Here is a 26781-nt window from a genome sequence, read left to right on the forward strand (position 1 = left end):
TTTGTACACAAATAGTTAAACCAACTTCAGAGTGGCACTTTATCATGAGACGTTAGGGTATGCTCAATCAAAATGTTCCACATTTTGTCTTTTGATCCCATGACAATATGTTTCTGGTTTTCTTCCATTCCCTATTTACTTAATTATTTTATTTCTCTATATTTGTGTTGGAAATCTTGATTCATTATCACTTTTTATTTAACTGTGTCCTGATTTTTTTCCAAGTTTGCCAATCTTTTGATAAGGAATGCTGATGAAAATTAGGCCATCTATTTCTTATCATTGATAAGTGTTGTTGTATTCCAATTACATGTAAGATGTGATATGCTAGTACCACTCTATTCTGGTTGAACTTGTTTAGAGAACATCTAGGATATTTTGCAGCTATTATCTTCTTCAAGACTTTCAAGTGCATGATGCTTCTGTAAGCAAAATCTTGTGTTAGTTTGTTCTTACATCTTCTGTATTTTCAGCATCAAGGAAGGATTTATTCAGCAGTCTCATTACAATAAATAAAGTTGCAAAAACATTTTTGCAGAGATAATAGATTTCAGAATATTATTGAATCTATGGTTGCTGTCAAGTTTATCTAGAAATGAATATTTTCCAAATAAATTTGAAAGGGAGTATATTGTATGGAAGTGCACAATATAATTACATAGGATTCAGAACAAAATTTGTAATGGAAGTTTATGATTGTTTCTTGATGTACTGCAGTGTTAATTTCAAGAAAACAAAACAAAGGACTGAAATTGAGAATGAGTATATATATGCATCTGGATGGTAATTTAAGATTGAAGTCCTGAAGGTTAATTCTCTTTTTGGTTTTTGCTAAAATTTTGTGTATAACAGTGGGCAATACACTTAGCTCAGCTGTTCCATACATGTGTCTGCATCATGCTTTGATCTCTAGAGTTATAAGATGTGATAATAAGGTTAAAGATGATTTGCGCTTTTTTTTTTAAAGAAAATGAAACATTCAAACAGTTGTGAAAAATAGTTCAAATTAAAGCTGTAGAAAACAGTACAGTATCTTAAGATTCTGGCTGTGATAATTAACAGAAATTATCTACTCTGAGGTATATTCTAAATATTTATAAATTCATGAGGAGGGAGGGAAGGAGATGTCCATTGTGAACATTACAATGCCTAGCAAAAAATATCAGAGAATGAAGATCTAATAAATGCAAATCCATAATGAACATTCTCTGTTAGGTTTTGGTGATAATAGATACACTTTTTCAGCCTTGCTCTGGTAAGTGTTAAAGTGCATATTTGACAAGAGGAGCATTCAAATCATGGTTCTCAAGGATGGTGGCACAATGGTATGGTGCACATCACTTTATTTTCTCCTGTAATATGCCAGAACTTTTAACTGTGTGGGAGTGAAATTTCAAATGAATTGCTGTTCTGATTAACATATTGTATCTGTGACCCAAAGTTTATGGGGATCTAGAAAGGGTGGGATGTTTTATTTTTTTTCTTTCCAAAGAAAATTTTATTTGAGCAGCACTCCAGGCTATACAGACAGTCATAAAATAAAGTATTTTTGCTCCAGAGATCTGTTGTCTTGTTGTATATCACTATGAAGTATTGCCATTAAACTTAATGCAACAAGTCGCCACATAAGCTCAAAAAATGCACCTGGCAAGTAAAAGCTAAATGCAATTTTAATAAACAGAAGAGAGAAAATAATATCTTACAAAAATTGAATTATTTAGTCTATTACATACGTGACAAGATTGAATAGAAATCAGTGTTAAGCACAATAGACATATATAAAAAGCTTGAAGGTTAAGTTGAGAAATGTGCAAGTGAAACAAAGACACTCTTGTTGGTTCCTTCTTTCCTGTTAAGTACCCATAGTGCTTGTTTAGTGTGGAGTATTGGCTGTCTTTTGAAATGCTTTGAATTCATTTATTGTTCATGAAGCAGAGTATGTGGTTGTCTGGATCTGAACATGGGGGTGGCTTATTGAGGATACAAAAACTGATTTAAAGCAGTGTATGTGTAAAGTAACTGAACTGTGTTTGTGAAAGCAAGGTGGCTGTTTCCATGCTTATGGATTCTGAAGTGTGAGAGTGGTTAATATGACTTACTGGTTTTGTCTCCATCCTAAGATGATTGTAGAAGGAAGTAACTTCTTACTCTTGTAGCCATTAATAGTCCTGCAGGAAAAGATGAATGTCTTAATAATATTTTCTTAATATTTTAAGTGGGTGTTTTTTTAATGACAGAAGAAAATTGGCCAAAAACTAAGTATAAATTTGGCATTTTTCTTTAGCTTCTCATTTTAACTCCAGAGTGGTGGACTCTTAGTTACATTTCTTTTATACAGCCTACCTATCAATCTTCAAATAACAGAAATTTAAATAATAATATAAATATAATATAAAATAACATATTAAAATAATATTAAATAATAAGATGGACTTAATTCTGTTATCCTGTAACTATTACTTGAAATAAATACATGTTTTTCTCACAATGCATAAAATCATATCTCTCTACACAATTTGGTTTGAGACACACTAGTCCAATTTGCATTGAGATATGTTTGACTCCACTAGAAATGTGGTAATTACTATTTTTTAAATTGTACTTACTTGAAATATAATATTTATCTATTTAAGAGTTGCTTTTACAAGATTGCTTGTACTACAGGAGTGTTCATTATAGTTTAGCCTCTGCTTTCTTGCGTTCTATCTTTTCTATTGATTTCCATGTATACAGCTGTTGAAAAACTAGTTTGCTTTGGGCAGTGGTGTTTGTTGAGAAGAGAATCTTGCCTTAATTGACCTTGGATGTAGGATTATCAGCAAATGCCATTTGGAAGGGACTTTGGGAGATCCTTATTCTAACATCCTGCTCAAAACAGGGTCATTTCAGAGGAATGACCAGGTTACTCTGCCCTCGTAGAGGTGGGGGGTTGTGGGTGTGTGAGTTTTTTCTTATGCCTAGTCTGAACCTCTTGTATAAGTTTTGCTTGAACCCTCCTAAAGGAGACTTGAGAGGAGAATTAGTCTAATACCAACACATTCTTGACCATATGGTGTCTTAAGATGTGACATGATCTATCACAGCTGTATCTTTCTGTCCTGCCAGGATGATGGTGTTGATCATTCAATTTATTGATTGCTTTCTTTTCATTGTGTTTTGATCTAGAAAGAGACTGTGGTATAGATAGTCACAATCTTAGTGACAAAATTCCATCAGTCATACTTTTTCTATAGTTGTCAAAACAAACTAATCTTAATCAAGTCTTCTAAGATGTAACATATGAATTTAAAGTAATTCTTATTCTGTGCAGCTTTTTGTAAAGTTCAAATTAGTTCTCCATAGAACCTATAAAATTGATCATATGAAGCACTTTTTGCCCTAGCTGAAAACAGAGAGAAAAATTTTCTCTCTATATTTTTACTGGATACTGAATAGATGTTGAGAATAGCCTAGTCATTTGTTCAGTTACTTTCAAATAAAAGCAAGTGCTTAAATTTCTGTCCCTTTTTACCTCCTTACTGTATGTTTGTCTTCTAAACATCTTTGTTTTACTATCTGAATGTGCTTTAGTCTTTTTGTATATCACTGTATATTATGACAACCCTGTAATTGTGATTGTTTGAATGCATTTTTGGAGAGTGTAACATCAGTTAATTTAATTGAAAGAACTTTCTTATGTTATAACTGAATCAGTTCAAAAAGGGCATAAAGTTAACTTTATAACTGAAAAATGCAGGCCTTAAAGAAAGATCTGTCCCAGCACAGCCAGCATCACCAGAATCTGAGGAGACTGTCCAGCCTGCTGAAAAGTCATATGTTGAATCAGGTAAGATCTTTTGTGAATCATAGGTGGAACAAAATACATTATTTGAACTATAATTCTGTGTCATTAACATCCAAACTCTTTTATAGATTTTGTGTTGCTTATCTACTGAAGTTTATTTAACAGGAATCATGGTTTATAACTTTGTATAAATCACTGACCATGAAAATTGTAAAATTTCATGGTTACCATTGAAGGCATATCACATTATAATAACTTTCTTGTGATGTATGGTTGTGATTTAGATTGATTCCAGCTGTATATCCAGCCAGAATAACAGCAAATTCTTCACCTTAAAAAGAAACAAAACCCTCTCAACAACCAACTTAGTAAGATAATAAAGTCTTCACTTTTCCGCTAAAACTACTAATATATAATAAATGCAATAAATGGAGCTCCTACTGTTAAAAAAATAATCTAAACATTTTTAAAGCCCTATACTATTAGTGGAATGTATTAAAATTAAGAGGGATTCAAAAAGAAATATTTTACATGTCACATTTCACATGTGTGATTTGCATTAGTGTTGTTCAGAGAGTACATGTTATTTCTGGGTTATTGAAAAGGTTTAGCCTATGCGATGTTTATGTGAACCTGATACATAAACATACAAATCCAGAGCATATGGCCAGTGGAATCTATAGAATATAGATTTTGTTTCAAAAGACTTGCATTGCTTTTCTTAGGATATCAATTATAAAATATATCAAGATATGACTTCCACCCTGGTTGGGTGGGTTTTTTGGTGTGTGTGTGGTTTTTGGTTTTGTGGGACCATTTTTCGTGACTGGTGCCATTTTGGATCCTTATTTGAAAATGCAGCTGTTACCTGGTTTAGAGCTTTTTCGTCAGATGTATCATTGTAGGGTTTCTCAATGTTAATTTCAGGACATTTATATGAAGACAACACTTCATACAAATTCCTATTATGTCCTGAGCTGTTGGATGGCAATCACTTGTCCATGAAGCCAGTTTGTGATTTCTCCTGGCAATTCGTAGCAGAACAAGACCTTGATACTGTAATGTATCTATTTTCCCTGTTTATGAAGTTGACAGGATCCTGCTTCTGCAACTCACATTTTGTTGTCAAATATGACTTCCAGGTGCTGCTGCCTAAATTGTAGGAAGACAATGGATGAAAGTGTTAGTAAATTAATTCCTTAGAAGAGAGTTCTTGGTTTGAATAGTTACCTAAAGTTGTTACTACCCCTGGAAAAATATGTGTGTAAAAATGCAGTGTAGATAAATTCTTCCAATTCATATTCAGATGGACGAATCTGATGTGATTGTTGCATAATTTCTATATTGGAGAATAAGCAAGACAAAATTGTTTTTCTAATTGTGTGAGTTGCAGAGGTTAACCAGGTCAGTCTCCAGGGAACTTTGTGAAAGGAATTAAGAACATTATGGAGCCTACTAAAAGCTGCAAGCTTTGAGTTAATGTTTAGATTTTGCCTTTTGCGCTTACCTTCACTGCAATTTATAATCCTTTTAGAGCACAAGACTGCTGACATAGAATTGGAAGAGGAGATTCAATCTATTCTTCATGAAGCTCTCCATTCCCATCCTGGTAATGCATTAACACTTAGAAATCACTGAAGAGTTTAAAAATACTGCCATAGGCTAGATGAATCTCAGAGTCTGGTTTTGGTATGCACTTAAAGCACTTTTGCCTGCATAAAACATTCAAATCAACTCATTTGTCATTTTCAAAAAATTCAGAAAGTTCAAATCCTAAAACTGTGTCTTCTTACCCAGACTTGTCTGGCAGTAATAGCTGAAATCATTTATTTAACAAAAGCTTCTTCAAAACACTGTGTAGAGGGCAAGAGTGGACAGAGCAGAGTTGGCCTTTACTGTGAGCAAAGAAGGTCCTGGCAAGTTGGGTTTGTAATGCTGGACTGTGCAGATAACTTTTATGTAACTCCCCATTCCCTTTGGAGACTAGCTGGAAACCACAAAGGGTGTACTGAGGACTGAATATTTGCTGGTAATAGAATATACCAAAGAAAATTTATTCAATTTATTCACTAACAATCTGCATTATTGATTAGGAGAGAGACGTGAAGATGGAGATGAAAGTGTAAGTGACCAGTGGCAAGCAAAGGAAGAAATACATGGAGAAACTTTTGAAGCTCCTGCAACAGATGACATGCTCAGAGAATTTGAGACTGAAATTTCAGAAGCATATGAGACACCAGACTCAGTTCAAAAAGGTATCCGAATGACTAAATACATTTAAAATAAATCTACAAAAGAAAACCCAACCCAGACAAATGAAAATATGTCTCATTAAGACCTGGACTTGTAATTTCTGCTTAAAACAGAGCCTTAGGAAGTGTCAGCCACAACATTATTTGGCAAATGCATATATTTTAAGTCAAAATGGGATATTTTAATGCTATGTGTTTTGGAATCCAGGTAACTGTATATTATTAATTCTACTCTATGGGCTTTCAACAAAATTATTCTGTGCTCCAAATATGCATATCTCTCCCCAACAGAGGCATGAATATAATCATATAGAATGGTTTTGATTGAAAGGAGCTTTAAAGATCACCTGGTTCTAACCCTTCTGGCATGAAGGACACCTTTCACTAGACCAGATTATACCAAACCCCATCTAGCCTGGCCTTGAACACTCCAGGAATGAGGCATTCACAGCTTCTCTGGGCGACTGTTTTCTGAAACATTGTTCCAGTGCTTCGTCACCCTCGCAATGAAGAATTTTCATTTGATATCCAATCTAAACCTGCTCCCTTTCAGTTCAAAGCCAAAACTCCTTTCCTCTCAATACATGCCCTTGTAAAAACATCCCTCTTCAGCTTCTTTGTCCCCTTAAGATACTGAAAGGCTGCAATTAGGTCATCCCAGAGTATTTTTTCCTCCAGGCTGAACCCCAGTTCTCAGCCTTTTCTCACCTTTGGAGACGCGTTCCATGTCCAGTCTTTCGTCTACCAGACCCCCAAGTGCTTCTTGGTGTGGCTGCTCTCAATCTGTTCATTCCCCATCAGTAAAACCTGTATGGAGTCTGCTTCTGGACCTTTTGGTTTATTAAACTAAATTTGAAAGTTTATTAACACAGTCTTTTCTATACTTTATTCTCATTCTCCTTTCATTCAGATATGGCTCCCTAAGAGCATTAATTAAATTTAAGTCCTGCAGAGATGAAGACATCATATAAAGATGCTCATATCTTGTCACCTTGGGGCATTGACTGGATGATGAAAATTGAAGTCAAAATATTAAAGCAGAGTTACATGATCTAAATCCAACTAGGGGGAAATTTTTCTGAATGCTCTTTATTTGTACTGTTGAAATTTTTACCTATCTCTTAATATCTCTTGATATCTTTTGATAAAACCCATGTAATCGATGTCATAAAAGCTGTGATGTCTGGAAGTGCACTGAGATTGTTTCTTCACAATCAAACTCTTTAGTCTGGATCTATTAAAGCTCCTTGTTTCTTCATCTCTCTTCCTCATCCACAGCGCAAGTCAAAGTAGAAGACTAGAGGAGAAATTCAAATTCCATTTACTTTGAATCTTTGCAATTAAGAAGGCAAAGTGAACCTCCAATTTATTCAGAAATTTCTGTGGAGAGTCCTCTTTTTTGAGAAAATGTGTATAGAGTTTATTCATATATACACATTCTCAATATTGTATATAAATAAAATAGTAACTTTTTTCAGTCTATGTATACATATCTTGCTGCTATTAGGGGAAATTTGCTTAGAATTACAGCTTTGAAATATTACTGTTCTTACATAATATCTGTTAGAGGGTTTATTGATTTTTAAAATGTTAAAATTTGTGCAAATGTATTTATTTCTCAGATGCTGATCCTATGGTGGAAGATGTTGGAGTAGTGGAGTCTGAATCGTATGAAATTCCAGGTATCTATTTGTTTTTCGGTACTCAATAATAATGTTTTTCTGCCTCAATATAACAAGTTATACGAGAGAGAAAAATAGAAAAGGTTAGACTGGTTTAGAAATAGATCATTTTGAATTTGGGTTTTTTTCTCTCAATAAATAGTTGTTATTGTCTTGGAGAATTTTACTTTGGGATGACTCTATCATACTTGCTGTTGAAAGTCTTTATTACAATTAACAGGTGACAGGTGTGGAAACTTTGCTTTCATTGGTGCAAAAACATTTTATTTACTGTATGTTCCTGGCTATTGTGTTATTGTGTTATTGTGCTATTGTGTTATTTGGGACTGGGTAGGCAAGTGATCTGTGGTTGTACAGTCTGAAAAGAGAGAATGAGATTTATTGCTTATATTGTCTTCAGACAGTCTATATTACTAAGGTTCTTCTAGAATATTTTTCTTGGCATTAGGAGCATCCAGGTTTTTGTACCTTTCCTTCAGGACTGTTTGTTCTTTGTGACTGACTCTGCTATCAGAGAGTGAGTCAACACCAAGGATGTAATTCTGAACTATGCTTGTTCTGTCTTTCTGCACATCTTAATTAATCTTGAAAGCTTTTTGAAATTTGGCTTGGACTAATCTGATTACCTTATAGTCATCTTGATGTTATGCTTGATATCATGTACAATGGCATTAGCTCATCTTTCCCATTATGAAGAAGCATTAAGTGGATATTGCAATTTCCCTACTGTCTGATAAGTATTTTCTTCAGTATTCTAACCATGTTTCTTTACAGTATGGACAGTCTCTTGCATTTACATCTGGCATTGATTTCTATTTGTACTAGGGTTCTTATGTTTGACTCAGTGTTAAGACTTTGTAAAGACTCTAGACTTTGCAGTTGTGTTTGGTGTCACAGATGTGATGGAAAAATAGTTGTATTTGTTTGATACAGCTAAAACTGTTTATTCCAAACTATGTGAGGGATAACTCATTTAGAATCCAAGCTATTATACTTCCAAAGTAAAAGGATAAGCTACTCTACCTTCACTACTGTGTTTTCTCAGATGTGTCATAGCAAGTATATTAACAACATTGAAAAGAATTGCAGTTATAGTGGAAAATAACCCCCAAATTTAGCTAGGTGTAATGAAAGGAAGTAAATTGGTCTAAATAGGAGATGCCAGAAATAAAGTATGTATTTTGCATGGTTAGTTTCTGGTTCATATCTTGTCTTCTATAGATCCATCACCAAGTGATCCTCCTGCACATTAGTAAAGAAGATACTTTGCAATTTTGAAGATGGAGGATATTTTCATTTTTTATTTATATAAATATTAAAAAATACTGATGCAGACCAATGGCTCTTGTTGCTCTAGTTTTCCTACAGAGAGTATAGCAGAAGGCTGGAAGAGAGAGTGGCCCAACACCTTCCATTCGATTGCCATGTGTCAAGTTGCATGTGTCAGTATATAAAGTTTTAGTTTTTCAGTTTTCAGCTAAGGAGCTACATTTAGCCATTGATGGACTCATTTTGGATACAAGTTAAAACAATGAAATATTAAACATATTTAATATTTTAATTTCAAGATATTTATTTGTTTATATTTAATTTACAGCCATAGATGATTATGTTGCAGATTTGGAAGAAAGAGTAAGTGATCCAGACACTCCAGGTTTGTAAATCTTCATTATTTCAAATGATAATATAATCACACTTTTTAAAATGTGCTACAAAGTTATGTGTCATATTTAGACTGTTTCTTCACTGTTTTATTTTCAAATGGTTTTTAGATAGTTTAAAGTAGGCCTGATTTTTAGGCTGCTATGTTACCATTACATTTGTGAGCATAGCACTCCATGAATCCAGTCTACAAATACTTAGACAAATATTTTGTTCTATCAAAAGGAGCTTCCCAGTCTAAGCAATGGATTGATTATCCAACACCTACTTATATTCCTAACTTTAAGCCTGAATACAAATATGCATAAACTTGTTGTTTTATGGTGTAGTTCCTGGCTGTATTTTATAATTCAGCTGTCACTTTCAAATAAGATATTGTAGTATTAAATCAGTATGATTGTTTCTTTCATTTTTGAGCTAAATACGTGACCTTTTTAAGCTCTCTTGTGTTATTTAGCTATTTGTGTTATGTATGTTGCATGAAAATTCAATTGCAATATAAAATTCTAAATATTTATATTTAAGGTGACTCTGATGTGACCTTTTTAAGCTCTTTTGTGTTACTTAGCTGTTGCATGAAAATTCAATTGGAATATAAAATTTTAAATATTTATATTTAAGGTGACTCTGAGATAATGCCAGAAGATGCTGTGGAACATTATGCAGGTACAGTCCAAAATCTTCTTTCTTTTTATTGAAGATTCACTGAATTTTGGCCCCAAACCAAGACAATCACATACCAAAAAAAAAAAAGGCAAAACTAAACAAACCAACCAACCAAACAAAACAAACCACAAATTACACAAGACTTTGGAGCTCCTAGGTAATATTTTTTCAGAATATAAATTGAAAATGTAGACATAACAGCTTCCTAAGGAAATGCTGCTAAAGCCTACATGAGTACTACTTCTCTGTAATGTCAGCCAAATGGGCTGAATAATACTTTGAGGGTTGAATTTCCAGGAGAATGGATATTGGTGTTTTAAATTGTATAGAAGTGATTTTGTGGATAAAAAATAATTTAAATATGCCAGAGATGTTGCTGTTGGTGTGATGTCAAGAAGAAAGTAGTATCTCTAAGTTTTTTTAAAAGCAAGTAAGCCATAACAAGAAGATGCTAAAATTACTCTGTAGAAGTTAGCTGTATATATAAATGATTTATAAATAATTCAGAATCAAAATATTTATGAATATTTATGAACTGTATAAGAAAGCCTGCTGATATTGCTGTCTTTTTTAAGTCTATCTTTTGATGCCAGAAAATCAATCAATTCTTCTCACAGGATCTGTTAGAAATCTTCACCTTTGCACTCTTATTAACTTTCTTACAGTATGAACTACTATAGTTTCAAATATTTTTATCTGAACAAACTTGACACTGTATTGTATTATTTATGTGTCTTTATTGTCTTAAAATTACATTAATTTTCCTGCTCACTTTTCTTTTTCTTTAAACAGAGGATAGAGTGCATGAAGATTACAGCGAAGACCAAGGTATGACAGCTGCTATATTAAGTGAAATTACAGTATCAAAATCTTTCGTTAATATGCAAGTGGAATTACTTTGTTTAAAGATTTCCTATGCTGCCAAATTACTTTGCAAGTTCTCAGCTAAGGTTTTGGGTTGTCTGTTCAAGCTCCCTGTGTTTGAAACCCTGCCCAGGCCAGATGTGGTTTATTGCATCTGTTTAGCTCAGTATCACCTTTTCATCTTGTCTGCCACTACCAGTTCTTTGGGAATTACCATTTTAGTTTGATTTGGTTGATGATTTGCTAATGATTGCTGAGACCAAATCAAAAAGTAAACAAGAAGAAGAGTAGTCACAGCCTTGAAACACAGGTGTGTGATTGTGATTCCTTCTGGAGACTGCCACACTTCAGAATAGTTAAACATACCTTTAAGGCACTCTTGTTTGTTTCCCATGTTTATGTAACCTGAGCAAAGGACAGGGTTTCTCCAAAATATTTGCAACAGAAAACCTTGAGGTACATTCTTTGTTATCAGGAGGTAAATTCCAACATCCTCCTTTGGGATAGAAGTCAAAATTCCATTGAAAGACTTTCAGTGGCCCAAAGGTGTGCTTAGCCCTTAACCTGTGTCTTTCTCAGTGTGCAGAAAATAATTATTTGCCTCAGTTATGGTGCCCTTGACAAAATGCCTCAGCAGTTATAGGATAGAAAAGCAAGTGACTCTAGGTTTTTCCCAGGGCTTATTTTTTACTTGCCTTTCCAGGACATAGTTATTTTATGATCAGTTCCTAATCAAGAATCACTTCTCTTGGTTCTCACACCTAGATATGAAGAAGTGCAACTTCTAATCTTTACTTTTCATGCTCTTTCATATGTAGTGGTAACACAAACAGAAAATGCTTCCATGCCCTTGTGAAGAGACCTCTATATCTCCTTTTTGACTAAGTTGATTAGGCAGGTTACAAAGTAAATTGCATCAGCTTTTCTTAAAATCAGTTCCAAAAGCATTTAATATTCTGCAGTCTCTTCTGGCACCCCAACACAATAACAGTGAATCACTATATTTTGTGATACAGTGATTCATTTACTTCAGGAGGCAGCAGTGCCTCTCTGGACTGTAATGAGAGTTTTAAATAGTATCAGATAAATCCCCCTACACTTTCTTTATTCTTGCCAGTCCTCTGATTAGGACAATAAGGAGAATAGGAACTTCCATTCTTTTTCTGAAAAAGAAATTGTAAAGTAGCATGTGACTGTCAAAAAAACTATTATTCTTGGCTATTAAATTGTCAGGCTTCTTTATGTAGTAAATGATTTCCACAGTTCAACATAATCCATGGAAAACTGCTTTCCTCTTGATAAAATTTGCCTTTTCACAACATAATTTTACCTTGCTTTCAAGCTCCACCTTGAAGACATTCTGGTTGTGAGAGAAAGCACAATGCATCCTTTGTACTTTTTAGAGGAATTTCATTTCAGAGCTCCAACCTGGGGCAGTGGAGAAGAAAAAGACCAGTGAGATGAGGCTGCCTTTCTGTCACACACCATTTTTTTCCTTCTCAGTTCAGTCTGAGTTTGGTCCATCGAGTTTCAGGGCATGTTCATGTTCATGTGCTAGACACCATTGTAGCAGCTGCACCTGTTTTTCATCCCTTTTGTCTCTAGGCCCATCTTTCCTTGTACCTTTTGACATGTTTTGATCGGATTGAAAGTGAAACCGATATACTTTGTTTTTGGAGAACAAAGTATATTGCTCAAAACAGAGCAATTTTGGCTCTGTTTTTCTGAAGTGAAAGAATGCTTGGAGGCCATTGTGGAGATCTGAAATCCTTTCTCTCAAATGTGAAGCTTGTGGTTTTGGCATGGGCTCCAAAACTGCAGTCGAACCCCACAAGAAGATTTGCATTAGAGCCTTCATATGCAGTTGTCTGTGAAATCAGCAGAAGTACCGCTTTGAGTCAATTTCTGTTCCTTATTTCTATCACATGTTTCCCATCTGCTGGCAAGACCTTCTGGTGAAATATTTTCTTCAATCCTCATGCTTTCTAGAGTTCTCAAAGCTAAAGACAGTGCAAGAGGATTGCTGGCCAGAGCAGTCTAATTTCTTTTGTGACTCTAGCTTTGTGAGGCTTCGTTCTTAATTCAGATCAGGAACTGCGCTAATAGGATCGCTGTAATCACATCACTGAGGTTATTGCTAATGTTAAAAATTCTTTAGTGGAAATAAGTACCCACAGTGGAGGTTGTAAATGATTGATCATAGCATTTGGAATACAAGAACTCAGTTATTGTACATAACTTCCAGTTTTGTCAAGAGTTTCCTGCATTTTCTGGCCATGATACTAGAGAAAGGAAGCAAGCTTGAGATTTTCATTAGAAAGAGTTCTGGATGTTTTTTTAAGGATATTCTATAAGAACTCTTTTTCAAAGGAGTGTGGGGAGACCCACACAACCATTAGTAACATACAACAATATTTTAAATGATACAATGATAATATAAAGGTGGGGTTTTTTTTTTTTTTGTTTTTTAATGTTATGTGAATGGCCTTTTTCTGATGAGGATTAGTACTTGTTAGATGATTAAATTATCCAAACTGAATGAACCTTTTTCAGTCTAAAATTCACAGTAAGTGTATATTGAAAATTCAGGCAATGGATAGCATTTTGTCTATTTTCAGGCATTATCTAAAATTAAATAATGAATATTCTTGATCTTTTTCTTCTTCAGAATTACAAAAATTAGACTATGCAAAGATTATATCTATGCAAAGATTAAGAATGTAGAAGAATTGTAACAACTGTACTGAATGATAGATTTGTTGTAATTGTTTTCAATATTTCATCTGTGTGATAGAAAGTCTTGAAATTTCAGCGAAATATGAGCACATGGTTTGGGGTTTTTAATGAGGAATTTCTACTACAAGCTCCAAAAAGGCTTCATATATCTATTCCCCCAAACCAGGGAAAGATATTTTTTAAGCCTTTGCTTTTGTCATTAACAAAATAACTGTACGTTTAACCAAATTTTTAGAATACTTTGTGCATATCAACCAACCAGGAACTTTATTTTTCTTTCCTTTCAGAACCAAAACATGAAAAGCAGACTGAGACTCAAGATACAGGTATATACCTATATATATATATATATGTATACACACAAAAATATTTTAAGCAAATTAGCATAAAGATAATAGACTTAATCTTTCTGTTTATATATATTGAAGTACACAATCTGTGTGACCTTCAGTCATGCCATTGCCAGTTATGGCAAAGGTTCATTGCAACCTGTATTGTTATGAAGTCAGATTTTTTGACTGTGACCTGAGAAACTTTGTTCTAATATGCCATCCTTGAGGATTCATCTTTAAGGTCTCAGCTGACACAGAGTGGGGTGTCTAAGGATTTTAGTGGACAGCTAGACCGCTGTCGTTATCAGAGACACTGCTTCTTGTAATGAGCCCTCCTCATAACCCTGCAACCAGTGTGTAAGATCATTCAAAATGTACAGGCTGCCAGTGCTAGCTCTGCTTTGATGCAGACCTCTTGCTGGTGCATTTGTCTAATTAGTAGGAGCAATTTCAAATTATTGGTCTGCAGTGTTCTCTCTGGGTTCTGTATACTTTGTTGTCTTGAAATGCCAGCTCTTTTGAGAGTCATCTCAGACAGCTGACTGAAAAAAACCCACAATCTTTTAGTAGAAGGAAGTCAAGAAGTTCTCTAGTGTAAATAAATGGTAACAATCTGTTTTGTTACCTTTGTTATCATAATCTTAAGAGGACAGTCAAATGAATTTTAAAAGTGCCATATTAAGAGAAAACAAAATTAAATATTTTTTTCTGTAGAATCCATTAAGATGTAGAATTTCTTTGTAGTGCTTCAAGAAGGAAATTAGGACTCACAAATGAGTTGCATGTTTATCCAAATAAGACTTTTAAAGTTTATAGGTATGCAGGTTTTTTGGTTGGTTTTCACTAAGTCTAGGAGATGGAGTTGATGCTGCAAAACAAGAACATGGGAGTACTTGAATCTATTTAGAAAGATGAAGTGGTTTTAAAATTTCAGTTATTGTATCATAATCCAAACAACAATTATTGAAAAGGTACAATTTTGAAATAACTAGCTGATGAATAGAAGGGCTATTTAGTGAAACAGGATATTTAAGATGTATTTTTTATTCCCTGGAATTTATCAAAGTGTCTGCTTGTTAATGTCAGGTAAACATGTCTACCTGCTAGCTCTGTTCTTTTGTGTAGTGTGTAAGTTCCATTGCTTGAGGGCTTGACTTCATTATTGCTCTGAACTGAATGTTTTCTTAGCTGTTGACAACCTTCCAAAGAGGGTGAATGAAGCCACAGGGCCAGATATATATTTTATAATTGTGATCTTAGTGTTTTGATGAAATAGATATGTTTGAAAAACAGATTAAAAAAAAGGCAAGCTGATTATACATTTTTTTCCTTTTTATACTTATAGAGGAAATTAATGAAGATTTTGATATTGCTAAAGACCTCTCAGGTATGAAATTTTATAGCTTGTAAAAACTTTTTCCTTGCATTTGTATTTATTAATATAATAAAACTCAGCAGAGAATAGAATAGTGGAACAGTTTGGATTACAAGGGATATTTAAAGATCATCTAGTTCAAATTCCCTGCCATGTCTAGGGGCATCTTATTCTTAGTCATCTTGCTCAAAGCTCTGTCCAGCCTGATTTTGAACACTTGCAGGGATGGAGCATCCACTACTGCGCTGGTCACCCTGTTCCAGTGTCTCACCACACTCATCATAAAAAGTCTCCTCATGTCCAATCTCTGTCTCCTCTTTTTCACTTCAAAATCTGTTGTCCTGTTGCTACAGGCATGAGTAAAAAATCTCTCTCCATCTCTTTTACAAGATCCCTTATTGAAAGGCTGCGGTAGGGTCTCGCTGGAGTCTTCTTTTGTCCAGGCTGAACAGTCCCAGCCTGTCAGCCTGCCTTCCTAGAGGAGAGGTGCTCCAGCCCTCTGATCATCTTCATGGACCTCATCTGAACCTGTTCTAACAGGTCCATGTCTGTCTTGTACTAAAAACTCCAGAGCTGGATGCAGCACTCCGTAGGGCGTCTGGTGAGGCACTCCTCTTAGATGCATCCATGGATGCAGTTGGCTTTCTGGGCTGGGGGTGCACACTTTTGACTCATGTCCAGTGTTTTATCCACCAGAATATCCACATTCATTCTCCACAGGGATGCTCTCAATCTCTTCTTCCCCCAACATTTATTGATATTGGAGGTTGCCCTGACCCTGGTCTTGTTGAACTTCATGGCGTTCTTATGAAGTGCTTATTCCATTGCTCAAGTTGGAGCTCTCTGGTAATTTCCCACATTGCAACTCAGAAAGGTTATGTTGTGAATTTTTGTTTGCTGTGTTGTTCTTGAAGAATTTTAAATGAGTACTGTGTTAAATGTAATTTAAACATCTGCTCTAAGTTAAAAATTTCCTTAAAGTTTTTCTCAAACATGATGTTGGTTGAGTCAGCTAGAGCAAAGTGATCTAAGCAGTTCAGCTTGAGCACTGTGTATAGCATTTGATGCTATATTTATTTAGGTTTTCAATTTTAAAAAATGCGAACTTTTATGAATAAAAGGGATAACATATTGAGTGAAATGTTGTTCCCCTCAAACAACAATTGTAACCAAAATCATTCTGGTATGCACAGTAGAAGTCCTACTTCTAGCAGGTAAACTTCTGGATATGAAGTGCATTTAGTACCGTTTTTCCTACTCTTCAGTTAACTGAACTTGTTAGTTTATAATTTAAGTCTTCCTTTTTGTTTGATACTAATTATGTGGCTGATGGGAAATAAAAACAAAATTATGAATGTAATGTGAATGACTTCCAACAATTTTTTTCTATCTAGGAATAGAAAGTAAGCAGACGGAAGATGATGTGGCCATTGAACCAGAGGAACCAGGTTTGTATATTGTGTTTTCCATGCTTTTGCTACTTTAAAAAATTAATAAATGAGAATGATAAATACTGTGGAATGGGATTCTATGCTGCAATAAAAATACATTAATAACTTTTTCTGCAGCTATTTTCTTTCAAGGACAAACATATCTGTGTTTTTGGAATCTAGCATCTTGGGCTTTTTAATGACATATTTAATGGCTTAGAAAGCACTCTTCAGTTTTAGAAGTTGAGAGTGGTTTTTTTTTACAGAAAAACTTGTATCTATAAAAATTACCATATTTGGTTATATGATGGAACTGAGAATTCCTTTTCCTGCTCTGTTTTCCACCAATCAGGTGTGTATACTCAGGAAAGAGGGTATATGTAAGGAATAAAGTGGAATGTCTCCTAAGCTTTGAGCTCTTTATTTATGGGTTTCCCAAATCAGGAAAAGTATTTTCCCTCTTCAATTCTTCCTAATATTTACAGCCAGCGTCCTGGCTGGTTGCAAGTAATAGGTGAAGTTTTTCTGGTGAGCCTGACTCCTTCCAAGCATGTGTGCCGACTTCAGTCTGTTAGCAATAGTAGCACTAGGTGATGTGTGACATGTCTAATTTAAACATACATATAGAAATAAAAGTAACTGAATTTTGAAGTTAAGTATTTCACAGTTACAGCTAGAAATATAATAGGTATATATGGATGTTTTCTAAGCCCATACTGTAGTAGCATGTGAAACTGGGATATGTGTGCTTTGGATAGTCTAGTTTCAGAAATTTGAAGTATCATTTTTGAAACTGTGCAGTCCTACAATAGGCTCATTGGCCTACTTAAGTATGAGTCTTTCCCTTGGAAAAAATTTAGCCAAAGTAGAAGTTTGCATCCCACTTCTGCAAAAGTAGTATTACAGAGCAGTCTTAATAGGTCACAGTGGAAAAAAAAAAGAAGGGGCTTTTTGTAAATATTTGGGAAGCGGTTGAGTTTGAATTATATTTACATTTTTTTTTACAGAAAAACCTGTTAAAACTGAAGATTATTCAGATGATGTTCAAGTGGGTAAGTCAATATTGGATGCTTGATTTTTTTTCCTAAAAAAGTAAAGCTGTAGCTACATGGAAATTAGTAATCAAATTACTTTGCAAAGGGATATCATTATTGTCAAAGTTGCTTCTTGGTTTAGAAGCAATATTTTTTCTGTTATACTTGATAAATGCCAATGATAGTTATTGGCTTATATGAAAGCATTCCAAATAAGTAGTTTTAATTTAGAACGATTTCAGATAGAACTGAATACTTTTGAAAGGGAAATACAACAATTTGAGGTCTCAATATGTGTGTACTTCCTCTCCAGAGCAATTATCATGGACAATGATAGTGTTACTTCTCTGTGTGTCAGTCAGATCTATTGAAATCTGACTGTGGCACGTTCTTTAGGCACTGATCTGGAAACAGGGACTGTTTTGTCATGCCATCACATTTTTCTTGGCCTAAATGATTTTGAGAAACAAGAGCACTTCCAGTTATTCCATCTGTTGCCTGACAGTAGTAGACATGGATTTTACCAAAATCATTTTTAGCATAGATAAGTGGCTTCTAAATTCAAGAACTGTATATTGTTACATTTCGTGGAGTTAACCATTGCAGTTTGCTAATTTGCTTGTTGTACCAAACTAGTTGTGTTGAGTGGAACACAGAGTTGTATCTCAGGGCAGTACATCAGAGAAGCTGCAATCCAAGACCTCTAACAGCTGTATTCTTGTTTTGTGCTGGTTAGCCTGACCCCCTGTCTGGGTTAGTTATTCTTCTTACTGTGCAGAAGCTCTTACAAGATGTGGTGCCCAGAGAGTTCTCCATTGTTGGTTTTTTTTCCTTACAGTATTTATAGGTTCGTAGTCATGCCAAAAGTAGCCAGAGAAGTGAAGAAAACACAGGAGGCCTTTTGTGGTTGTCCAGTACAGATTGGAGGCATGGTTTAGTTCATGTTTGATTTTGTATGCTGAACCTTAGCTGAGGGGTTTGAAATGCTCATATTGGTGCATAACTGTGTTGTCTGCAAGGTCTTTCCAAGCTGTTCATCACAACAGCCATGTGATGTGTTGGAAAGTCTGAAGTCATAGCTATTATTTAATAAATGCATTAACTGAAAGTGTTTTGTTTCATAATGAGCATGAGGTATTCTTAACCAAAGCTTATAATCAGTGTAGGAACAAACAGTAGTTATCTTTGACAGTATGGGCAAGAAGTTCAGCAAAGGCAGTCTGCACTCAGTTTGTTATGCCTTAAGCTGGAAGTGGAGAAGAGGAAAAGATGTTTTCTCTCAGAAGAGGTTGCTGTTTAAAGTTAAAATAACAAAAAGGCCCTTAAGAAGTATTACAAAATTTCAACAGTAGATAATTCCACCACACAATGTCAGTTGAGGATATTGAGATGATTTCTTGATTTACAGATACTATTTTAAAATTCAATTCAGCATAGAAGTGCCAAGTTGAAATCTTGGGGTTTTAGACCATATTTCTATCAGGTTTTGTATTGTAATTTATGTCTAAGTCTTGCAGCTGTAAATTAATTTTTCTACCTTCACAAAAAATCCCCAAAAAACTTAGGTGTTTTATATAGTAATGATGGATTTTGAAATATGCCATTTCGAATCGTAGCATCATTTAGATTGGAAAAGACCCTTAAAATCAAGTACAGCTTTAGACCTAAAAACTGGCAAGTCCACCACTAAACCATGTCCCCAAGTGTCATATCGGCACATCTTTTAAATGCCTCCAGGCTGGGGAGTCCACCTCTTCTTGGGCAACCTGTTCCAATGCATGACCACCCTTTTAAGGAAGAAATTTTTTCTCACACCCAATCCAAACCTCTCCTGGTGCAATTCAATGCTGCTTTCTCAAACTATCACTTGCTTCTTGGCAGAAGAGACTGATCCTCACCTGGCTACAACCTCTTTTCTGACATTTATGGAGAGCAGTAAGGTTCCTCCTGAGCCTCCTTGACTCCAGACTAAACAACCCCAGCTCCCTCAGCTGGTCCTTATGAGACTTGTGCTCCAGACCCACCCCCAGCTCTGTCCTTCTGACAAGCTGCAGCACTTCAGTGTCCTTCTTGCAGTGAGGGGCCCAAAACTGAGCACAGGATTCGAGATACAGCCTCCCCAGCGCCAAGTGAAGAGCAATGATCATGCCTCTAGCTGCAGATGTATTTGCAAATAAGATGGTGGAATTGAACCTAGTTATCCACTCTCCTTTTGTTGTATTGTGATACTGAGAGACTCCTTGCCATTTTCAAACACTGCTAGAATGAGAAATAGCTTGTTCTACTTTGAAATTGTAGGTATTTCTGAATGAATCTTTTAGATTTATTCTTTTCTGACCTGTGTTTTTTTTAAAAATTAGTGTAACACACCATTTAAATCACAAAATTACCTTGACATGTATCCTTGCATAGCTTTTGGAAACACATAATAGCAGCAGCACTCGAAGGAATGAATTATTTTCTTCTTCCCTTCATAGAGAGAAAGTGAGAGAATCAATCAAAATGTGTTTTAAAGACAGTTATTACACTTTTAAAGACACAAGTAATTATTAGATGTAGTACAGTGTTCACGATCCTTTGTTTAGGAAGTAGAAAATGGAAATAATTTGATCAGCACAAAATCTGAGCACTGCACTAAGTTAAGAATCCTTATAATTTGTGTAGTTATGTGGGAACAACTCTGAAGGCAGAAGAGCCAGTATTTATAACTTTTTCTAAAAATCTTATTGTTTCAGCACATAAAATTTAAATAACATTTTAGGAAACTAACAAAAGAAGTATAGGACATAAACTGCTGACAGTGAATAAAATTTTATTAAATTATTAGTTCTTCTGCTATTAAGCATATTTACCTGTCTTTTTTAATGTGAATATTTCAGTTTGAAAGCAACATTACTCTCAAATTTTCCTCTCAGATTATGACATTCATGTTTCCTGGGTTTCTTTTTTATATCTTCTTCGTGATGGAGGATTCAGTATGGGAGATTTTGTTGTCAGGAGTCTTTCTTCTTTGTTTGTGATTTTATTTCATCAGTTGTTCAAAGCTAATATTTCCTGTTCTTTAAGCAGTAACAAACACAACTTCAGGCAGTGTAAAAGAAATTCAGAAATGTCACTATGCATTCCTTATTCTTCAGTAGTTTAAATTATGCAACTGTATTTAAAGTGTGGTGGCACCAGTTTGTATCAAGTTTGGAGCAATTGTTCGATTTTTAGCTAAAACATAGGAACTTAGTTTTTTGGAAAGAAAGTAGGAGATAGCTCAGGGATTGAATTTAGCTGTTAGGAACATTCTCATATCACCAGGGAAGACACTGGGTGTGAGATTTGAATATGCTGGAGTGCAAATCAAAAGTTTTTTGCTGACTTCAGGGCAGATCACAAGAAAGTTCATACTAGTCAAGTACATCCTTAGGTACCTGTAAGTACTGTTCCAGTTTTCTGAGTTTCCTTCTGAAATTACTGCTAGTATTCTTTTCCAGAGGTAGGATACTTCTGCTGTTATAATCTGCACTTGTATAAACTAATGGACTTTATAGACTAATGGTTGGATAAACTGGCTTGAAATGTTACTGATTCAGATTTTCTGGCTAATCCTGCTTTACACTGGTACATAAATTGCAGTGGTTGTGATAGAGTGGTACTTGTTGGACACATGTTTTAGGGAGACATTGCAGGTTTAGGGGATACCATTACTCTCTGTATGTACTTGTGTGTGTTTAGATTTAAAATATCTGAGTTGCTCCACTCCTCCCCTTTGCCTTGTATCCTTGCCATTTTTATAACTCTACATTTATTTTACCAACTGCTGAAACCCCTTATATGTAGAGAAATTTCTACTTTAGAACCTTGACCCTTCCTCATTCCCTGGCTCCTCTTTTCTGGTTGCCTTTGACTTTAACAAATAAAACCCAAAATCAAACCAACACTAAAAACCAAACCAAAACCGAAATTAAAAATGTTTAAATGAATTTGTGGCATGGCCTAGATATTCTTTACAAGGTTAATAAAGTGCCATATGGTAATAAAAAAATTATTACCTGGAAAAATACTTAAAAGCTTGTTTCCCACCTTATACAGCAACTTTGTGTATATTAATTAAGGTAGCTCTTAGAAATGATAGCTTTTTCATATTAACTAGTCTGATACAAAGTTGCATTTTTTAGCATTTAAGATTTTTTTGTTGTTGTTTTAGAGGAAGTTATGTTTTGGTTGGTCCTTTAATATAGATTTCCCCTTATTTTTTCAGATACTTAAAGCTTCAAAAGAAAAGTCCCTACATCAGGAGGACCAGTCCTAACCATACGCTACAAAAGGGGAGCAGATGGTTGAAATAGACCTTATGATGTAATTACCAAGCAGTTCAGGGTTTGGGGAATGAACACTAAGATGTTGTAAATGGGTTTTAGCCAACTGTCATTTTAGTAAGCATTTTTAACACTTGGATGTTTAGTTTACATTCCTGTCTGATATTTTTTTTCCCTTGGTCAAGTTTAGTGAATTCATTATTTTTCTTCTGTGTTTGTGACAAAGTTACAGCTTAGAGCTGCATTTCATGTACTGTTTAAGCAACTGTTAATATTCTATTTATAACATAGCAGCAGGTACATTTTTTTCAGATTTTAATATATATCTTTTGTTGTGGATTCATACAGTATGTACAGAGCAGTTTGGTCAAATGAAACATATGATGTTATGAATTTTTAAATGTTTCATAACTGCTGATATAGAATACAGCCTAATTGCATTTTATTGAAACACACTAATCAGGCACACACTATGCTGTGAAGTTTGACTTTTATCTCTTTGCACTGATGTTATGTCAACAGTTAACGACATAAATTTCAGGTGATTTTTAAAATACCCTAACAAGGTATAAAATGTGTGTTTAATTTATACTAGGAAAAAGGCCAGATTACAAAATTAGAGTTTTCAAAAACCTGTTATGTATGAATTAGCACTTTTTATTTATGCTCATCTGAATTTTTCAAGCAAAAATGTCAAGAGACTAGATGCTAGCCTGACAGGGAGTCAGTGGAGATTGCAATAAGACTGAGTTACTGGAATCAGCTTAAATCAGTAAAATTATTCCATTTTGGTTTGCCTACCTATAATGATCTCAAAGCTGGCTTTAATAAGCTTTATATTCAGTAAATTATTTTAAAAGTCAAATTTGCATAAACACTTGATTTGCAAATTTTATTTTAAAAAAGTACTTGGAAATCCAACCTTAAAAAAAATATGATGTCAGAATTTAAGACCTACAGTTATGAATGCTCTTAAAAATGGTACATCTTCAAATTTAGGTACTGTGAGTGATTTAGAATTTTAATATAACAGGTGCGCTTTTTACCTGTTCTGTGCTGCTGTTCCACAATTACGAAGACATATTTTATTCTTTGATATTTTGCATGTGTTCCTTTTTGGCTCAGGAATAATTGCTGTGATTTTAGGAAGTTGCCAAGCCTGTTACAGGAGCTTAGGAGAAATAAAGTGAGATAAATTTATAAAAAGGAAAACCAATTTGGTAACCCTAACAGTTGGTTGCCTTTGGTTTACAGGAAGACTTTCAATTTCTGTAACACTATTTTGAAGTCAGGGTTCTAGATGCTTACATTTGTAGTGAAAGGGGCATCATATATGCTTGCCCCTTTTTTTGGGTTTGGGATGTCAGTAAGACTCCACGTGTTACATCTGATCAATAAATACAGATGTCCCAAAGTGATATCTTTAGACTTTTCAGGAAAGCAATAATACTCTTAGACTGTGATGTGTTTTGGGGTGGGATATTCTAGTAAAATTACCTGTGATTGTGAATTGCAGAGCAATAATTTTTACAAAGCCATATTTTGTGAGGTATCTTGGGAATTATTTTAGAATGGTGAATGGAGGACTTTTTATATAACAGTGGCAGCCTATTTGTAGAATTATGGGACTGTGAGAGTATATTACGCTGTGATTGAATTTTAGTATTTTGTAACTGGGTATGTGATTTTACATGTGCTTCATGTTTACAAAAAAATGCCAAGCTAAGCAAGGTCAAGTGGACTATTAAAAATATGTATATTTAAACCATTTTAATGTTTGGCTGCAATAAAACACAGAAGAATATCTTTGTCGTTCTAGTGTCATTATTTATTCCCAAATGTATTAAATATTAGCAATAGGGATAAATATTTGACTCAGCCACTAATTAATATTTTTTTAATTGTGAATTTGAGTACTAAAAATATATTTGAAAGTATTGTGTACAAGGGGCAAGTAACAAGTCAAATAAATTAATTTTATTCTGGCTGCTGTTATGTGAAGGAAATGGGCACTATGCTAAGGTCTGTGTCTTCTGTAATTGTGTCGTGATTGTCCTTTTGGAGTATTGACATTCTGCAACCAGCTAGGCCTGAATTTTTTCCATGAAACATCATTTCTTTTTGTAACTTATAGTGGATGAGATAGCACTTCTTAACAAACACAAATGTCTGGGAAAAGTTATATATCTGTTTTGCATACAGAATATTATGGTTATGGTCCATAGTTTAAATCAGAAATCTGATAAGGTCCATGCACTTCTGTGAAAGCAAAAATCTTCCTTGACCTTTTCAATTTTCAGACACCTCCATAGCTTTAATGGTCTGGTATTGCTGAATAGTAGTTTAAGAAAAAGTCAGAAGATTACCTTTTCCTTAATATTTTCACATTGCTACCTAACCACTTGATATATGTCAGTGAATCTATAAAATCTTGGGTTCAGTTGCTTTTTTCTGGAAGTCACAGGAAGAAATACCAGTGAGCAAAGAGTAGAATACTGAAGTTGTATTTTAATACTGCCAACGTACTACAGTTTAAGTGACTTTATTACATTCTCTGTAATTGAAAAAGTACCATATCGTGGCACTTCTTTCTAGAAAGTAAAGAAAATGGCTAAGATTTCATATAGTAAAGATACTGAAAAATGTAATGCATTTACTGAACATCATTTGTAATTTTGCATGTTTCAAAATTACATATCTGTAAATAAATTGTATTGTGCATTTATAGTGTTGATTGAGATTCATGTAAAATCTACAAGGTCTGAAACACATTTTTAATTGTGACTTGGGTCATTCTCATATGCTATCAAACATTTAGTTGTAATATGAAAAATAAATTTATTCTTCCTGGTAGAAACCTGCTTGGGAGTCCCTGGTGCCTTCGTTATATAGCGATAGCACTCCTAGCCTACAGAGATTAGCTAAAGCTGTTTTGTCAGTGATTTTCATCTTGAATTGTTTTGCTGGAAATGAAGACATTGCATAAAGGATAAGAGTAGTTTGAAGAGCTAAGATTTTTTGTTTGTTTGCTTGAGCTGCAGTTGGTTTAAGTTGATGAAAAAATAGTCTCGAGATTTATCATCATATCCCTGTCTTTGAGAGAACACATTTTTAAGCCTTTGTCAGAAATAGCATAATTAAAACCTTTTGCACCCTTGAAATATGCTAGGGATCAGTGTGGAAGGAACAAAGCAATATGTGCTGAATATGATACTGAAGTGAATTCTTAGTGAAGTGTGAATTCTTAGCTTCAGAGCTAACAAGATCAAGTTGTGATGAATTTCAAAAGCAGCTACATAGGAGGAAAAGTGGGAGTATTTAAAGATCATTGGAGAGGCTTTGGTGAAGTCAATGGCAACTAATCTAGCAGAATACAGGTTGAAAATAGTCTGAGAGTTTGGAGAACTGATTGTAGTGCATAAATAGCTATAGAGGGCTGTAGGTTATGTGTTGCATGAGTCTCAGGAATAAAGACATGTGAAGCCAGACAAGAAATGGGAGATTGAGAGAAGGCTTTAGAGTGGTGAGGTCATATACATTGTTCTTGCTGTAATGGCAAAGAAGTTGCAGAAGTAACATGCATGTCCAAGATTGGATAAGGTGTGGAAGTGGGTTATCCAGTGACCTAGAATGAAGTAGAGAGAAGAGGGCCAGGTGAGAATCTCAAGTGCTGCTGATAAAGGAGAGGATACGTGGAAAATGAGTGGCTAACTAGCATGATGTGTCATGGTAATGGGAGGTGGTAAAAATAGAAATATGAGTATATGAACTGGTTTGTGTGAAAACTGTAAAACTATTATTTCATCTGGAGCTGCATTTTTGCTCTTTTAAAAATGTAGTGGTTTGAATGACATATGACCATTTTATTGATTGTGTGATATGTGCAAAAAAATACAGAAGCCAGGGTTTTAGGAAGTACTGCACAATGCTTCCATTAATACACTGCTACAGTAATAATTGTTCCTAGTATGTAATTGACTCTATAGATCTTTTGTCATTTCTTACAATTTAATTGACAATCTAGATCTCATTATGTAATTGAAGAGGTGAATGACTTTCAGCATGATCATATTTATTTAATTTACCATATAATCAAGTTAATGCTCATTCTGCCTTGTATGAATATAAATTAGGGTTATAGTGTCCATACATTCAGGAATAGCAGTTGTCAGCCTATAGCAAAGGATGAAATTAGAGTGTTGAAAAATTTGATTTCATGTGTGTGCATAATCCAGTTTCTTCCTTAAAAAATACAATGTTTTTCTGCATTTTAGAATGTCATATTCACACTATAATGCTTCTGAGCAGCCAGTTTAAAAAGCAGTAAAGATTGAGTATTCAGACAAGGTGTCTCTAAATTACTTGGAAATTAAAGAAAATGTTTTTTATATTTTTAAGAATACCTCAAAATTAACCAGTATATCTTAAAGAGGACAGTAACTAGCTAAAAAGGCAACAGACGTCCCTATTTAGTGTTCTCTAAGTTTATTAGGAGGAAATATTGGAAGCTTATTGGGAAAAAATTGGAAATGGAAACAGAATAACAGTGTTATAATTATGAGGCAAGATGCTTTGTATGTTATAGAGTAGGGCAGGATCAAAAAGTCTTTAGTGGGGGGAAGATCTTTCTGTATCTACCACCTTCATGAAATACACA

The 26781-nt window shown here is 34.5% G+C and overlaps 1 protein-coding gene across 1 annotated transcript in view; it reads left to right on the forward strand.

The window, feature by feature from the left end:
• Positions 1–26781, forward strand: part of ASPH (aspartate beta-hydroxylase) — a 109120-nt gene that overhangs the window by 35301 nt on the left and 47038 nt on the right. The window contains exons 6-16 of the mRNA XM_031058629.1: positions 3737–3826; positions 5319–5393; positions 5878–6039; positions 7659–7718; positions 9316–9372; positions 10002–10046; positions 10839–10874; positions 13934–13972; positions 15324–15365; positions 16748–16801; positions 17791–17835. Of these exons, the coding sequence (XP_030914489.1) occupies positions 3737–3826; positions 5319–5393; positions 5878–6039; positions 7659–7718; positions 9316–9372; positions 10002–10046; positions 10839–10874; positions 13934–13972; positions 15324–15365; positions 16748–16801; positions 17791–17835 (705 nt within the window). The remainder of the gene's footprint in view (positions 1–3736; positions 3827–5318; positions 5394–5877; positions 6040–7658; positions 7719–9315; positions 9373–10001; positions 10047–10838; positions 10875–13933; positions 13973–15323; positions 15366–16747; positions 16802–17790; positions 17836–26781) is intronic.

This window comes from Geospiza fortis, unplaced genomic scaffold (genome assembly GCF_000277835.1).
Source record: "Geospiza fortis unplaced genomic scaffold, GeoFor_1.0 scaffold121, whole genome shotgun sequence".
Taxonomy (NCBI): Eukaryota; Metazoa; Chordata; class Aves; order Passeriformes; family Thraupidae; genus Geospiza; species Geospiza fortis.